The sequence below is a fragment of the Lactuca sativa genome, chromosome 4 (genome assembly GCF_002870075.4).
Source record: "Lactuca sativa cultivar Salinas chromosome 4, Lsat_Salinas_v11, whole genome shotgun sequence".
In the NCBI taxonomy this organism is placed as follows: Eukaryota; Viridiplantae; Streptophyta; class Magnoliopsida; order Asterales; family Asteraceae; genus Lactuca; species Lactuca sativa.
This window is the reverse complement of record NC_056626.2, coordinates 105,718,448-105,736,432: the sequence shown is the minus strand read 5'-3', so window position 1 is coordinate 105,736,432 and position 17,985 is coordinate 105,718,448. Positions and strand designations below refer to the sequence as shown.

Below are 17,985 nucleotides of genomic sequence, written 5' to 3'. Positions count from 1 at the left end.
ATTAATTGACTTCCTTTAATTTAAAAAATTTTAAATTAAAGTTTATTAGTTTCCTTTGTTTGTTTATCTAAATTATTTGTTTAATTTAAAAGAAAAACAAACAATTTAATTTTAATAATTCAATATTTTCTATTTTTTCTTTTAAATTCAAACTTGTGAAATGTTTAGAATTTCATATATTTTTCTTTAAAATGAACTCATATAATACATGGGTATTACACCTAGTATGTATATTAAAGGTAATTAGTTATGCGTTTGATTTTAATTGTTTACTTTGTTAGATATGTTTTATGAATTCATTTACATTTGGTTTTATGACGCTTTAATTTTATTATATATATTTTTAATTACAATTGTTTACTTTGGTTTTTATTGTTTACTTTGTTAGGTATATCAGCCAAAATATTGGATATGGTATTGTTTATTTCTATTTTAATATTATGTTCGTGTTTATCATTCAAGTATACAGATGTAAATATCTAATATTGTCATGGTATATACGCATAACAAAAATACATGGAAATTATTAGTTATATAGACATGCAGTCTACATAACAATAATACATGAATATATACATGCCAAATACACAAAAAGGTTTTTTACCAACTCAAATTTTCATATCTAAAAAGGGTAAAAGAGTATAATTATTCTACTCATTCAAGGAGTTCGACGCAAAAATAAAAGAGATTGGGTTGAATTTCTCTGACCCGACAACTGTTTATTATACAGATCATGTCCAGGTTTAAATAATTTTACTGGGAACTCCTCAACCTGTTTATTTTATTAAATTAAAAAAAAATGTAAAAGAATGTTTATTAAATAAAAGAGAAAGTAAGGGCTAATAAATAAATATGTGATATAGACTTATTTCTAGTAACCATTTAATTAAATAGATTACATAGATGTAATTAAATAGATTACACAGATCATGTCTGGACAGCTTATCCAGGTTAGAGTTGAGAAACACAAAACAAATATTTATATAGATCAAATCCAGAACGAATTTTCTAACACACCAATTCAAAGACGACATGATTATGATCCCTAATTCTACCATATCTTTAGAGAAAGGGGAAAAAAAGTAAGAAAAGAAAAGAAAGAAAAGCTTATGAAGTTTGAAGAAAAAGCAAAGAAAACTTATTATATTACAACTACGTCATGGCTCAACAGATATATGAAAAATAAAATGTAGGAAGCATATAAAAAACCCAATCCACACAGTTGCATGCACACTAGCCATTCTTTACTTTTGTCTAAAAATAAAATATGTTTGATGATATAACACCATAATGTGTGTACATAATAACATAACCAATTAAGCTAATTAATCTACCAACTACAATCAAACAATACAAGTTACATTTCACTTGTCAACTATTGCTGTTGCACTTAAAATTACAAAACCTACAAATAATAATCAACACAATTAATCATTCATTCATTCTACACATACACTTTCAACACAACACCTACCATGGTTTCAAAGGTTCTACATATCACACTTTTCACATGTAACCATTGAGTACCCATTTTATATTATTGGTGTAGTAACCATTTCATGTAAAATAGTTGTTTGTTTTCTCATCTCCCCTAACTGAACAAGATACACCACTTATTTGCCTTCAACAGATTTCCCAACTCGAGCCTTCCACACACCCTGCATTCACAAAAATTAATCAATATTCTAAAAATGGGTATAGGGGTATTTTGGGAATATGAGAAAAGATGGATTGATTACAAGAGGTTCGTCATCTGTGAATCCTGCCATGTCAGAATCATCATAAGTTGATGATTCTTTTCCATCTGGTGTTTGTACATCTGTTGACTCGCCACTTTCTTCTGAATCTGATCCATGTGTCTCACTAGGGGCAGAATCGTCATTTTTGGTTTCTTTCTGCACAGAACTAGGTTCGTTTTTATGAGAAGACATGGAATCGTTTGAGCTGCTCTCTGCATCTCCTGTTGTTTGGTTCTCCTTGGATCTTGACTTTTCTAACTTGTCTGAATTCTCTGCACCTGCTGAACAAGTAAAGAAACATATTTCACAAAAAGACCAAAATACCCTCGTTCCATATTTACTCAAGAAACATGGAGGATCCATGTCGTACCTTCAACTGCATCCAAATTGTCGATTTTAGATGATATGATATCAGGCATGGATGCATCAGGATCTTTGCTTCTGCGAATTTCCAAATATGCACTTCTTTGTGATACCCCTTTTTGCCCTTGGTTCAAATTCTGTCTTGGGGTTCTTTTGCCTCTTACCATAGATGATGGTGATCTACCATTACAACATATTTCCATAAATAAATTTTATAAAAAAAAAAAATTAATCAAATTATGTAAATATTATATATCCTACTCACATGTCAGTTGATTCCTTTGTTTGCTTGGAGCTACCCGATGACTTAAGCTTCTTAGAAGTTCTGGAAAATAGAAATGAAAAGGTTAAAAGACTTAAGAGCATGTGAAATCCTTAAATGTATGTTATTAACTAAAAATAAAATTAGTATTTGTTTTATTACAAGTTGAAATATGAGATCATGAGTTGAAGGTTCAAATAGTGACTTACCCTTCTTTTGGGGGTGGACTATATGTCATGAGCTTCCTCTGTAAATAGGGTGAGTGAAACATCATTAGAAATCAATCGTAGTGTTTGGTAGAATGGAATCAGGGAAGGAATGGAATGGAATGAAAAATGTTGTTTGTTTTAGCTGATGGAATGGAATAGACTGGTTTTGAAGGAATGTCATTCCTTTCATTTTGTTACTTTTCATATGAAAATTCATTTCTTTTCTACAAGCCAACCAAACAAGATAATGGAATGTCATGATTCATTCCATTACCTTGCGCTTATTCCATTACTATTTCCATTCCATTCCTTTCATCATTCCATTCCATCCAACCAAACAAACAAGGAATCATACCTCTGCAAGTTTGTGCCCACTCTTAACAAGTTTCCACCTTTCCTTATCCAAACATAGCACTTCAATATCTCCATCATCATATAATACCTTCAACATGATACGATTGTTAGATATGATGAGAAAGCACAAACATGAAACCATTTAAATCAACTATTTTGACCACGGATTAACAAGTCAAATGAGACAAATTAACTCAAAAACAAGGAATCTCACCACATGTTTGTTGTTTTCATGATCATAAGACTTCACTAAGCCCTCATAAAACCTGTAAATCATGCATTAATAACATTTCTTAAAGGAAAAAGTGATCACATTTTCATAAAACTTTTTATTAAAAATTGAAAAAGAAACTTACTCCTTGTCCATAGGCCACCAAACTTTGATGCGTCTTCCAATTAAGTCTTTGGTTTTAAATTCGGTTGCATCCGCAGTGCACTAAGAAGAACAAAAAAAATTAAAATTAAAATTGAACTTATAGTGAAAAGAAATAAAGATAAATAGTAGATTAAAAAGCAATTCTAACCTTTACTAATCGTGAAACCCTTCTTCGTTTTCGCTTCCTGAGATTCCCAGATTTCTGAATATCCACAGGCGTTTTAGGCTTCTGCATAAGAGAAATAAAAAAAATACAGGGTTCTCAAAACTCAAAAAGACGTAAATACCCTCCTCACCGAAAGTGAAAAAAGGTTACCTCCAAATCAACTTCATCAGTAATCATGGCCTCTTCTTTATGTATAACACCTCTATCCAAACTAACTTTATCGTCTGAATCACTGTGTCCATCATCATCTTCATCATCATCACCATCACCATCATCCATTTTATTACTGAAAGTGGGCCCACCCTTCATTCCACTGGTTATAAAAGATGACCTTTTATGCCCTTTTGCAGAAGTTGTTGACCTCCTACGCTTGGGTACAGGGACATTGGTTAGATCCTCAGGGATTCCTTTCCTTTTTAAATCTGCTTCTGTTTTAATTTCACCATGGCCATTGCTTGAATCAAATTTTGTTGTTGATACAGATACACCCAAATTATCTGAATTTATTTCTCTCAACATTCCCATGATATCAACATTATTATTTTCAGTTTCAACAGTGGGTTTGGGCTTGGGTTTGGGTGTGGACCCGTTTTTCACTTCCTTTCTTGACTTGGATCCTTTGGCTTTTAAACGTTTCAACACTTTTCCTAAAGGAATCTCGTTTCCATCTGTTTCACTATCCTTCATGATATCATCCTCATTGACTTTTGATGAAATCTGTTGAGAGATTTCAAGAATAATAATAATAATAAGTACATAAATGTTACCATCTTTTAGTATGTAAGCAATTACAACTTCTTCTGTAAATTTAATAACTTATAGCAAAAGAAAATTGGCAACATACTTTGAAATATCTATCCACTTATAGCATTGTACTCTCAATTTTTTTGAAAAATCTATCAAGTGGAAATTGAAATTACGTTGTATTTGGATGATATTGTTATAACTGGATAGATTGTTTAAAGTAGAATGCTATAATAAGAAAAAGAAAATGAAAGTATGCTGCTGTAATAAACAGATGGATTTAATCCAAAAGAAAAAGGCCATAAGAACATACATTGCCATTAGCTTCCAAGATAAAGGACTCAAAGTGTGCAAAAACACTCTCATCAGCCAACCATGTCCGACCTTCTGTCACCTGTTGACATCATTAAATAATACCAACTGAATTTGTATAATTGTATGCATCAATATTTGCATAATAATCTGACAAAATCAACATTTCCTCTTTTAAACTACAAAAATAGGGAAAATAATCGTAGAAACACTCACCTCTGTGCTAACCTCTTCTTTTTTCTCGTCATCTTTGTTCTCATCTTCTTTTTTCTCATCTTTATTATCTTCTTCTATCTTCTCATCTTCTTTTGTCTTATCTTCTTTCTTCTCGTCTTCTATTTTCTTATGTTCTTTGTTCTCATCTTTTTTATCTTCTTCTATCTTCTGATCTTCTTTGTTAATGTTTTCTACTTTTTTCTCACCTTTATCATCTTCTTCCATCTTCTCATCTTCTTTGTTAATTTCTTCTTCCTTTTTCTCATCTTTGTTATCTTCTTCCATCTTCTCATCTTCTTTGTTAATTGCTTCTTCTTTTGTCTCATGTTTGCTACCTTCTTCCATCTTCTCGTCTTCTTTTTTCTCTTCTTTGTTAATTACTTCTTCTTTTTTCTCATCTTTGCTATCTTCTTCCATTTTCTCATCTTCTTTGTTAATTGCTTCTTCTTTTGTTTCATGTTTGCTACCTTCTTCCATCTTCTCATCTTTGTTATCTTCTTCCATCTTCTCATCTTCTTTGCTAGTTTCCTCTTTTTTTTCATCTTCTTTGTTAATTTCTTCTTTTTTCTGCTCTTTGTTATCTACTTCCATCTTCTCATCTTTATTCTCTTCTTCTTTGTTACTTACCTCTTCTTTTGTCTCATCTTTATTATCTTCTTCCATCTTCTCATCTTCTTTGTTAATTGCTTCTTCTTTTTTCTCATCTTTGCTATCTTCTTCCATCTTCTCATCTTCTTTTTTCTCTTCTTCTAGGTTAACTTCTTCTTCTTTCTCATCTTTGTTCTCTTCTTCCATCTTCTCATCTTCTTTGTTAACTTCTTCTTCCTTTTTCTCATCTTTGTTATTTTCTTCAATCTTCTCATCTTCTTTTTTCTCAGCTTTGTTAATTTCTTCTATCGTCTCATCTTCTTTGTTAACCTCTTCTATCTCATCTTCTTTGTTCTCGTATTCTTTTTCCTCTTCCTTTTTCTTGTGTGGTGTATACAACTCATCAGGCAAAGTAAGAGGCACAACCGATTCATAAAGATCTTCATGTTTTTGAGCCAACCGTTTGATGATTATCAAGCAAAGATCACAGATTGCATACGAGTTCTGAAAATGCAAACAACTTTAGAAATCTAAAACGAAAATACAGATTTTTCAAGCATCTTTTTTTCTTGTTGGTGACTATTATTAGTATATCTATGTACATATTTTAGTTAACATATTGCTTTGAGTTACACAAATAAGAGGAAATTATACCTTTGACATGTTTGTATCTACAGCATCTTTTGAGAACTTGATAGTTCGAAGAACAGAAATTATCGAAATTACATCTTCCTGTTTTAGCCCTACTCCAGGCTTGCCATCTTCATTTCCTGCTGCTAATTTAGAAAAATATATATACAACTTCCTGTACAAAAAATAAAAGAAAAGAAAACCTTTTATCACTGTATCATCAAATTTTGAGTTTACTTAATTTCCAGCATGGTAAAGAATGCCATAGTTGCATTTACATGAATAGTTTAAAGAATCCCATTTGGAGCCCTAAATTACCTGAATATAGGTTCATATGCTTTGACATCTTTGCATTCATCAATGTTTGGACATGAAGGATGATGAGCAAGTGCATGGATCAAGTAGGGAAGAATGTACACTGAGGAATTCCCATTGGCCTTCTTCCATTGCTCACACATCTCAAGGATTTCACTAAGACTTTGATTTTCCTATCAAAGTTACAATTCCAGATATCAGTGAAAGATTCAAAGCAAGAAACAGCAATGTTCTTTCATCTATAAGAAACTTGAAATGGATTCATCAAAGGGTAACTTTTAAATTTTAAATACCTCTTCCCGAATAGGTTTCTGTGATCTGAAATCTAACAAGAAAGCACAAACATATTTGGGATCCAAACTCCTATTCTTTATGTACTGATGTACTTTTTTGAGAAATAGTTTCCTAACTTGAGGAAATCTAGCCTGCATGCATCATAAAAATAGGCAATCAATAAGCAATTCAGGAAGAAGACAAAAACAAACATAGCAATCTAAAGTGTTTTTGTTTACCTCTGATGTTCTCAAGGTGAGGTGAAATAGATCAACTGGAATCTTTTTATCCCAATGTTTTGACAGACGAATAATTGCCTTAGCTGAAGCTAGCTTCAAATGGGCCTTATCAACAGAACTTGTGGAAATGAAACAAAAAGGTAATAACATTAAAAATGTGTGCTTACATAACATGACAATGACATAAATATAACAAAAGATACCTTGATTCCACATCTTTTGAGATTTCTCCAAAAGAAAGTATATTATGGAGATCTTTTAACAGTTCATCAATACCAACACGAAGATGTGCATCTTTCACAGGAAGATAGCTTTTCACCAGCGTTTTAATGCCAAATATCTACAACAAACATTAGAAACTTCTATCTTTAATTAAAGGGTAAAATTGTCCATTATAAAACACTAAATATAGACTTTATTCCCAGTAAACAACCTTTAATGAACAAAGTCCGCTTTTGTTATCCCAAGATTTTTTCGCCTTATTTACTGGTTTCTGAACATCATGAAGCAAAATTCAACATTATTTTAAACATACCAAATAAGAAGATATAAGATAGCAAGTGGATTGTGTCTCATACATGATTGCAACTTAAGATATTTTTTCTAATAAATTCTTCGATTTTACTCTCTTGCGTTTCAAAAACCGGCATGGCAATCTGTGCTATACACCCCAAAGACTGTAGCACAGAGGGCAAATTCGTCCTTTTCTCTAGCCCATTCACTAGTCGCTGCACATCATTTGAGAAAAATCAAACACAAATAAATCAACAAAGACAAAAATAAATGAAGTCAAACATGACATATCAAGTCAACCTTATATAGAACCGAAAGTGACTTGACCACATCATCTTTTGTTATAGCCACCAATGCATGTACAGCATACTTGGCCTGCTTCCTACTACCTTCTAAACATATTCTTTCAAGTATAAGGTCTAATCTACTGCATAAAAGAATAAACAACAAATCAGATAGATAATTTAAAAAATCATACAACAATTTATAATAAAGTCACTAGCAAAACCTCGATGAATCTCCCAATTGTTCACGAATTGTTTCACCAGTCTTTGCAAGAACATGCAAAACACCATCTTTGATTGCCTCATCATCATAATCTTCTAGAAGATGCACCAAATCTTCTTCTATCCCACTTAGCAGCAAAGGACTGAAGCTTGAAAGGATCTGAATATTCATCAGAAAGATATGTAAAGATGTTTACAAGAAGTAAAAAAAAAAAAAAAAAAAAAAAAAAAAAAAAAAAAACAGGAAGTTATATGAAACAGCAGTAAATTGTAAGTTTTACCACAAGTAGATTCATGCAAGACTGAATTAACAATTTGTTCCCATCAGATTTCTGTTGTTCAGTCTCTAGAAGAAGATTTTTGACAAAGTCCTTGTCAAAGATTATGTATGAGCTTTTGATAAAAAGAGTGCTTAGAAGTTCATAAAGTGGATGCTTCTCATCAATTATCTTTAACAACTCATCCTGTAAAACAATAAATTTGTTACCAATTTATCAAATTCACAAGAAATAACAATGTACTTTCACTTATTTGTTTGTTATAGGCTTATTGCATCCTACTTTTGTCTCTTTTTATTACAGCATTGTAATTTCAATATCTTTTTCTTATTATAAAGATTCAAAGAAATCAAAGTAGGATGATATAATAAACAAATCAATGAAAATTCGTTGCTATTTCTTGCATTTTATATAATTATTTCAAGCTAGTTACTTACCCTAAGGCTCCTACTTTGAAGAGAACTAGTGTTGGGGTCCACTAATGTTGTCAAGATCTTCCATATGTTATCATCTTTTAACTGATTAAGAATCTGAAAATCTGCTTCTGCTTTTATGGGATCAGCTAAACAGTGGGACATGAAGCGGATACAAACTGTGGTTTTCTTCTGGAGCTCTGAAGCATCACTGTCCTGCAAATTCCAAAAGGGTATTTTTGACTTTTAGCAGCATACACTTTGCAAATTCCCCTGCCTCCTTTAGCAAGTTATGAATAACAAACCTTATATGTCTCCCTAATTGAAAGATACTTTCGCAACTCTAGTTGTAACCTGCAATCCAAGTGGAAATCACCTGAAAATTAGTGCAAAGATGTATTTTTAACAAACTAAAACAGGAAAGAAAAAAAGTAATCCCATTTGGAGTTACAAATATGCATAAATAAGGCATTCACAAACCTTTGTCTTTCCTCCAGTATCATCTCTAAAGCATTCACCTCAACTTTATCAAATTTTGAAAATAGTTTGACCCAGTTTTTGACCTTATCTTTGACCGAAAGCTCAACTGGGAAGAGGGATGAGGATAGAATGTGCTCAATTGTGTTTGGTCTGGAAATCAAAAAAATTCAGAGTTCAAATCTATAATCTTGAAGAAGAAAATACTTCAATTCCATCCAAAAAAATATAAAACCATAACATATTACATAAACATACCCGAAATCTTTGTCAAAGAAACTTCTTAAAATTCTTCCAGGAATCCAATCATAGTCATGATTCACATTCAAACCACCAATTTTCTTCAAGCACCAAGTTCTATATATATCTGAAAGCCTCTCTAGGGTATAGTTTTTCACAAGAACCTACATCAAGAATATCGGTTAGGGTAAAGGCAGATATTACATAAATAGGAACACCCTAACATAGATGCTTGTGAGATAGAGAACAGAAAGGTGTTTTTACAGATTTGTCCTCAAGGTGCTCAGCTAGAAGCTTTATGGTTTCAGGTGAAATGGATGATAAATCCAGAGATGCTACATCTGAAATTACTGCAACCACTTGTTTGCGTATACTTTCATCATCATCTGACAACTTGTCACTTAGGGAAGCTAACATGTTCAACCAAAACAATATTAGAAAACATGGTTAAATGTGAAACATAGCAATGTAATAATTATCAAAGTACTTAGGTTTTTCTTGCATTTAGCCTTATGAGATATTAAATAACCTGAAGACTTACCAAGTAATTGAGGAGCTTCTGTTCTTAAAGGATCAGATAATAAACATAGCTTGGCATATTCAACAACTGACATCCGGACTTGAACAACTTTATCATTAAATTTCTTCAAAAACTCCAAAAAGATTGGATGAAATGTCTGAGGGATGGAAGATCCTTTGATAGAAAAAAGGTCTCCCACCAGTTTGACTGCCTTTAAACGAAGGTCTATTTTATCTGTCTATAAAATATAAATACCAACATTTAGCTTTACCTTTACTTGCAAAATAAATACTCTAACTTTAGCAAAGATATACAAAACATTATATCATTAGTGATTACCAGTAGCTCTCTTTTAAGGTTTGGGACAATTTTTGATAAGACCTGAGGGGCACAACGGTAAATATCATAGATAACTTCATGGTAATCAATTTGAGGATTCGAAGAACTGTTATCTCCTGACATTGATGATAAAATAAACTTCTTAATTCCAGGTTCAAGTATTCCAGCACTTTGCTTTATAACATTCATGGCAAGCATCCTTGCAGCTGCAGTTATATCCTATAATCAAGTTCAAAATTTTACCACTCAGATATCTTGTACTTTTGACTAGTCAAAGAATACATTAACAAATAAACAATAAAAGTATAAAAGTATAAAAGAATCTTACTTTCTTATCACGGCCTAAAGTAGATAGAATAATGGATAAAAGATCCTCCTCAATTTCCTCACTTTCTTCCAAAAGAACAGCCATGATTGTTTCCATTGCTGTGATAACAGTTTCATGATGCTCATCTCTGTATGTAATAAAACAGAAGTCAGGATATTATTGTGACACAATCATTCATTCCACTTATTATAGGAGTTCAACATAAGTTATACACAACTGACCTGGCAACAGTGAAAAATGTTTTGAACATTTCGTTGATTAAATCATCACATTCAAGATCCAACATCACAACAAATGATCTATACTTAGCAACAGTGTCCAACACAATTACTCTTCTCTCAAAAGATGGATCTTTGGTATCTCTTAACCCATTGAAGGTGCTTACATACAAATGAAAGATGTCCTTTAAAACATCATCATCATATGGTGCTTCAGGAGCTGTAATTCTGGTAATCTCACAAGTACAAATTGCAACTAGAAGTGAAACTTCTTTGTCTTCATGCTTTAGCAATTCTGGCTTGACTATAGCATTCAGAAGAGGCTGCATAGAGTCCAATAATGCTTTTGGTGGTGATTGATCCAACTCAGAGAGAGATTCTGTGGCTTGCTGCAATTAGACCATATCAACCCATTGACATAAAATTAGTTAAGAATTACATGAATTCATTATAGAAAGATGTTAATCACAGGAAAAAGAAGATTTTACAACAAATTGAACTGCTAAAACTATAGAGAAATTTAGTGTAGCGCCTCTTTTTAGAGACAGATTAATCTTAATCCTTGGTTTTAACTTTTACAACGTTCTTGTATTTCTAGGGTTTGGGTTTTAGTAACACCAATTTAATACTATAGTTTGGTGCACCACTCTGCTTTTGATGCGCTTTGAATATTCATAGTAGAACTTATGTCCCGTTCAAATTGAGCCCTAATTCTAACCACTTGAAGAAGCCCTCTTATTGGGGAAAAACAAACGTTTTTTTTCTCAATAACAATTCACAATAATGAACTTAAAAAGCTCTAAAACCCAGAGGAAATCATATCATATCAGGAACCCATAAAGGAAAATCTGAAAATAGGAACTTTGAGGTGCAATTCACGAGTATAAATGATAAAGTAATTACTTTTTTAAACCAACTATAAAAATTGCCGGTTCCTTCAAGCTGAACCCTAACTTCAAAGCAAAATACATACAAGATTTGCAAAAAAAACACATGAACTTTCCCCAAGATGCAAAATTTATTCACCGAGTACTGAGCAATAAAGCTACTGAAACAAAGAAAAATCACTATCTGAAAACCGAAGAAAGTAAATTCCTTAAAAAATTGAAACACTGCAAGTGAAAAACGCAAGTTTATTACCAACCGAAATTCAAAATGATAAGGTAACTGAACTACAAAATGTAAAAACGAATAATTATACGAAGAACCCAGGATTAAGATTTTTCAGAAGTTCAAATTTGTGAGTGCAACGAGTGAGCAAGTACCGAAAGAAGTTTGATAAGATCATCTTTACTAGCGGGTGGGTTCTCGAGCTTGGATCCAACTTCCTTGAGCTGATTTTGAAGATTTTCAGCCATGTTTTTTTCTTCAGAACTCTGTTTGGCGTTTAAATTTGGTTTTTAAATCGCCATCTAGAAGACCTGTGAATGATGGAACGAAAAGGGGGGTTTCGAACCAGGATGCGAAACCAACGCACCTTTTAAGTCTTTAACTCGACTCTGCCTGAAGACTGAACTATGAAGTATGTGAATTTTTTAAACCCCGTTTTTTTGAGGACGACTTCAGAGCTATCTTGATAAATAATAAAATAATAAATAAAAAGAAAAAATTAGAAGAAAAAAAAAGTTTTATACAAAAATATTGATAATAGAAATATAGTATAATCATTATAATATGATTGTTATTAATATTATAAAGGTGGAAGTAAGTATAATAAAAGTACATAATGAACATATTTTTTGTCGAATGATGGATTTTTGAAGGAAGTGGACATTAAATTTCTACTGTTTGAACTTTGAAGGAAATTAATGAACCCCTATAAGAAAATAAAACGGAACAAAATGTAATACATGTCCGAATTAGTGATTTTGTTTGGATTTCAATAAATCAAATTCTTAGATTTATTGTTACGATCCCCACATGGGTCAAATGGAAGTTTGATCGGTGGCTTTTAAGCTTAGGTCTCCTTCTCTTTTAGGTGGCTTTTAAGCTTAGGTCTCCTTCTCTTTTAGGCTGGTTTTTAGGAGTGAGTTTTATATTTGGGTTTATGGCATTATACGGGCTTAGTATTAGGTGGGTTTGTATCATTTATCATCAGAGTCGGTTCTGAAGCTCTAACGTGTAACAACTTAAATTATATAAACTAACGTAATAATAATATCAACTTCACAAATCACAACAAATATGTTATCGTAATAAATAATTGATATCTTTTTATCTACAAGATTCTCTTATTTTGTGATTATCGGAGAGCATTTAAGATATTTAATTAATAATCAAAACATTTTTTAGTCTTCTTGGTTGATATATGTAACCTTAAAACAAAGTTAATGCTTTTTTAAACAATCAGACAGTCAAGAAAAACTCATTTTCAAATAAACATGTATAAATACCACGCAGTATAATACTTTATTTAGGAACACACAAACTTTAGAAACTAAAAGCATTCATCCCATTACACTATCATATTGACAAAATACATCATTAATTACACATTCCAGCTGTCTAGGGTGTCGAGTAGCTACTTTTTACATCCATATTTATGCACCAAAAAAGTTTCACTACATAGAGTCGTAGACAAGTAAGAGATAATCAAGCATGTCTTTAAAAAAAAATTACACATATTATAGGAAGAAACAGCAAGAGCAAATCTCATGTCAACCAAACATATTATAGGAAGAAACAGCAAGAGCAAAACACATGTCAACCAATTTCTATATAAGAAGAAAAAAAAGGTTGAAAACATATTAATTAATGTCAATCCGAAGTACTTCCTTTGGTATCCATATTTTTGTATACAAGTTTTTGAATTATTGTTGTTGGGTCCTAGCCTTAATTATTGTGTTGGGTCCTAGCCTTAATGTTTTATTTGGGTGTTATGTTAAGGACTTAAATCAACTAACTTGAATTTTCTCCCTTTGTAGATGTTTGTTTCTGACAACTATGGTCTTCCTTATCCTTTTGGAAAAGGCTTTCCTTCTGGAGATGATGTTCCAAGTGTCGATCAAAGTGAAAGATCATTCCCTTCTTCAAGCATTGGTGGAAATGGAAATCATAATTCTCTTCCTACACCTCCTCCAGTGATTCTCCCTGACCCACAGTTTCATCAACTTGAAAAGTTCAAGGTTACTCAAGCCCTATTGGCATGCAAGCACGAAGATGGAAACTCTGTATGTGCACATGTTCTAAACATGAAGTCTCACCTTGACAGACTGGGAATGTTGGGTGACGTTTTCCCAAAGGAGCTGGCAGTTGACTTGGTTCTTCAACACTTACCGAGTCATATGGTCATTTTGTTAAAGACTACTATATGACAGATCACGACATGACCCTTATTGATATGATTTATTTGCTAATTGATGTTGAAGCAGAAATGCTTTGGCGCACCTGTCAAGCAGATTTGTCTGGAAGATCTACCTCCCAAATTTCCATGAACATTGGTGATGGCAAAGGTGATAATCCGGAAATGGTTTCTCCTCCTAAGGGAGAGAAATCAGCCATAGTCGAAAAGTTTGATCATAAGAGAAAGACAAATTATGAGATAGTCTCATGTGTCATTCCTAAAGAGTCCATATGTTTCTATTGCCAAGAGAAGGGGCATTAGATGCGAAGCTGTTGTATCTACCTGAAAGATCGCAAGGATAGTAAAGTCAAATTGTATGACTCTACTCTAGGTATACCCACTATCTAACACTCTTAAGTTCTTACTTATATATTCTTAATACTATTGGACTAGTATCTAAGCCCGTAACCATATTTGGTAAGTACTTGACCCGGTTGTGCATGGTCCTTTTGGGTTGCCTTCACCAAAGCAACTTGACTAGAGAAATAAATAGAGAAAGAGGTTATTATGATTTATTAATATGTTATAAGAATAATATATTAAAGGAGAAATCATATTTGTTTAATTAATATTGGTCAATAATTAATTAGGAATTAATTTTGTGATCAAGTGTAATTAATTAAACTAGAGGGGCTGAATTGTAATTATGTGATAGTTGCAAAATAGGGCAATGGTTATCCTTGTTAAAGGATGGACGAATTCAAGGATAAGGATATCCTTAAAATCGCCCAAGGTCCAAGAGATAAGGGTTTTTCAAGGCTTATCTTGTGGTTGCTTGGTGGGCAAGTAACTGGATAAGGATAAGGACTGAAACCCTAATCCCAACCCTATATAAAGACCCCTAGGCCTTAAGAATTCGTTCACTCGCTTCTAAGAGATCCCAAGGACGATTTCTACCTCCTCCCTTCTCTCTTTATAGCCTCTCCAATTGCTTGTGGTGTTTGTGAGCCATTAGAGGCACTACACTTGTGGTACTTGCTTTCAAGACTTAGGGTTTGAAGATTTAAGTTGTTATTGCAATATAACAACAAGAGGTATGTGATCTGGCCTTCTATATGATTTTTGAAAATAGCATGCTACATTAGGGTTTTATCCATGTGTTCATAATGTTGTGTATCTAATAGTGAAAACATAGATCCAAATTAGGGTTGCATGCACACATAGGATTGTTTGTATAAAACCCATCAGTGGTATCAGAGACTTTGGTTAACTTGTTTTCAATTAGTATTATTCAATTGTATGAACTTGAAAAATTAGGGTTTATAGCCAATAAACCCTAGGAGGCCATAGATTTCGAGATTAGGGTTTCCTAACCCTAATTTGCGAAAATCTTGAAAGGGTTTTTTGAATCCTTTCCTTTTAATCCAAGATTTCAAAATCTAGGGTTTGGAAACCCTTAGATTTCAAGATTTGCCTCCTTCCCCAAGATAAGATCCTAAATTCAAGGGATTTGGATAATCCCATATCTTGTAATTATCTTTTAAATGTTAAATATGGTAATTAAAGATTTTGAATTATCCCCTCCCATTATTTTCGAAATTTAGAGGGATAAAAGGGATTAGGATAAGTTAATTGTTTAAATGGTAATTATCCTCATGATTTAGATAATCCCTTATGATTTAATAATTTAATTTGTGATAATTATTAAATCAAGAGTTTTAATATTTAAAATTTTAATTTAAATGGTATTAAATTTCGAAAATTTTAAATTGAAGATTAAAACCCTAGTATTTTTGAAATGCTTAAAATACACCCTATACTATTATATTATTACAAGATTAATAAATATATATGTATAATTAAAATGCTAGTCTTATCGTTAGTAGGCCTCATTCACGAAGCCGGTCTATAAGGTGGGTATAAGGTTGCTGCCTATAAAATGGCGCTTAATGGGTGTACACTCGCACCCACCGCTTGCTTGACTGGTGGAGGGTCGTTAGCCGAACGGGTAGGATAGGCAATCCTCGCCTCATTAATAAGTATAATGAATCTATATAAAGTAACTAAACATTTTTCTTTACAAATTCCCAATCCTAGTTACTTTAGGCAAAAGTGAAATTGATGCAATCCCATGAAATTACACTTTGCATCCTTGTTAAGAAGTTAGTGGAGCGCGTGTGGTTTATCGTCACACTAATTAGTTATAAGCAAAGGTGGTAAAGGGTGATTCATTGTTTGTCATAGTTCGATGGAGCGTGTGTGGTTTACCGGCACATCGAATGGGTGATTGTAAAAATGAATGCACCATGTAGATTTGCATGGTTATTCACACCCACTTTGTGATCCTCGACATCCCAATCACAAACGAGAGGGGCATATCAAGATTTAAACATGCCATTGAAAAGTTCAATGAATCTCCAAGAAAAATCTAGGAATTCTCAATACATTTAAAACTTAAGCTTATGTTTTTCATGGTGAAGAATTAGTGAATCGTCATTCACTTACCTCCAAATTATTTGCGTGTTGGATTATGGCATCCCTTTTCTAATATGTAAATAATGTTGTTGGGTCCTAGCCCTAATTTTTCATTTTGGGTGTTTAATTAGGGATTCAATTCTAATCAAACTTTGTCCTTTCTATTTGTAGATGTCTAACGCAAACAACACTGCTGCTAGCTCACTCACGCTAATGAGCCTTTGTCAAAAAGTGACTTTCGATGGATCGAACTTTAGCGAATGGATAAGATACATTCGCACTATCGCGCGCTACGAGGACAAAGAGTATGTTCTCGATGAGAAGCTCGAGAAGATCAATCCGGAAACTGCTACTCCCGAAGAAATGACTGTCTTTGAGACCCATGAGCGTGATGCAACGAAAGTCCATTGCATCATGATAGCCACAATGAACTCTGAATTCCAAAAGTCCTATGGGGACATGTATCCCTATGAGATGCATAAAGACTTGATGGAGAGATATCACCAAAGCGCGAGGCAAGAGCGCTATGAGATCATTACGAATATGATCACTGCTAAAATGGGAAATGGAGAGTCTCTAACCGTGCACTTGCAAAAGATGCAAAGGTATGTTGATCGTCTTCGCAGGTTGAATGTCAAGATTTGGCTATCGACATTGTTCTTCACTCCTTGCCCTCATGCTACAACCAATTTAGGATGACCTACCACATGAACAAGGAAGAGGTCACCCTAAGCAAACTTCAAGGGCTCCTAAGGACTGCTGAGAGAAACCTAAAGGACAAGTCTGTTACACCGACTCCTAATCCATCCACTGCTCCTGTTTTGGATATAGGGCAAGGAAGGGGCAAGAAGAGGAAGGCTCCATCAAAGAGCTACCGCAAGGGAAAGTCCCAAAATGGTTCCTCTTTTAGTGGGACCAAGGTTTATCCTGCTAAGCCCAACCCTAACCCAAAGGAGGCAGAGTGCCATCATTTCCACAAAATAGGGCATTGGAAGAGAAGTTGCCCGAAATATCTGCAAGCCATCAAGGATGGAAAGATCAAGCCATCTTATGAAGGTATATACACAATTAAATCTAATGATTCATCTCATGTTATTTCTTGGGTTCTTGATACAGGATGTGGTTACCACATTTGTTCTGATTTGCAAGGACTAGGAAGAAATAGGATGTGGAGCTTGGAAGAATAAATCTAATCATGGGGAATAGAAGAACGTCAGTTGTTACCAAGATTGGATTGTATTCTTTAGTGCTTAGTAATGGATTGAATTTAGATTTAAACAATTGTTGCTACTCGCCAGATATGGCAAGAAACATCATTTCTTTTCATGGTTTATTTAGACAAGGATTTAGATATTCGTTTAATAATAAGAATGGTTCTATTTATGCTTATCTAAATGGTGTTTTATACTTTGACGTAATGCCTTGTAATGGAATTTATGAAACTATTATGGTTGTAGATAACCTAGGAAATGATGTGTTGTGTATGGATTCTTCTAATAGTATGGATAAAGCATCTTTGTGGCATTGTTGTCTTGGACATGTCAACAAGAAGCGTATAGCCCAACTCTAAAAGGATGGAGTGTTGGAGTCATTTGAACTTAGGGAAGAT

At 33.1% G+C, this 17,985-nt stretch overlaps 1 protein-coding gene across 3 annotated transcripts; it reads right to left on the bottom strand.

Annotated features, from left to right (window-relative positions):
- Window positions 1–1,295: 1,295 nt before the first annotated feature.
- On the bottom strand, window positions 1,296–12,144 carry LOC111886215 (sister chromatid cohesion protein PDS5 homolog A). 3 transcript variants are annotated; one of them, XM_023882446.3, is made up of 32 exons: window positions 11,884–12,144; window positions 10,622–11,007; window positions 10,401–10,527; window positions 10,073–10,291; window positions 9,755–9,971; window positions 9,478–9,623; window positions 9,232–9,377; window positions 8,977–9,126; window positions 8,802–8,850; window positions 8,521–8,712; window positions 8,087–8,269; window positions 7,808–7,965; window positions 7,600–7,726; window positions 7,365–7,514; window positions 7,220–7,279; window positions 6,990–7,126; window positions 6,787–6,904; window positions 6,568–6,699; window positions 6,278–6,447; window positions 5,984–6,134; window positions 4,742–5,833; window positions 4,527–4,607; window positions 3,620–4,186; window positions 3,452–3,532; window positions 3,284–3,363; window positions 3,142–3,193; window positions 2,929–3,015; window positions 2,574–2,611; window positions 2,368–2,427; window positions 2,110–2,282; window positions 1,740–2,020; window positions 1,296–1,658 (listed from the first exon to the last, which is right to left on the bottom strand). In XM_023882446.3, the coding sequence occupies exons 1-32, from the start codon at window positions 11,974–11,976 to the stop codon at window positions 1,614–1,616; spliced, it is 5,748 nt and encodes a 1,915-aa protein (XP_023738214.1). In that variant the 5' UTR covers window positions 11,977–12,144; the 3' UTR covers window positions 1,296–1,613. The 3 variants fall into 3 exon arrangements, with proteins under 3 accessions (XP_023738214.1, XP_023738216.1, XP_023738215.1); XM_023882448.3 differs by having other exon boundaries at window positions 1,740–2,017; XM_023882447.3 differs by having other exon boundaries at window positions 7,600–7,723.
- Window positions 12,145–17,985: the final 5,841 nt, after the last annotated feature.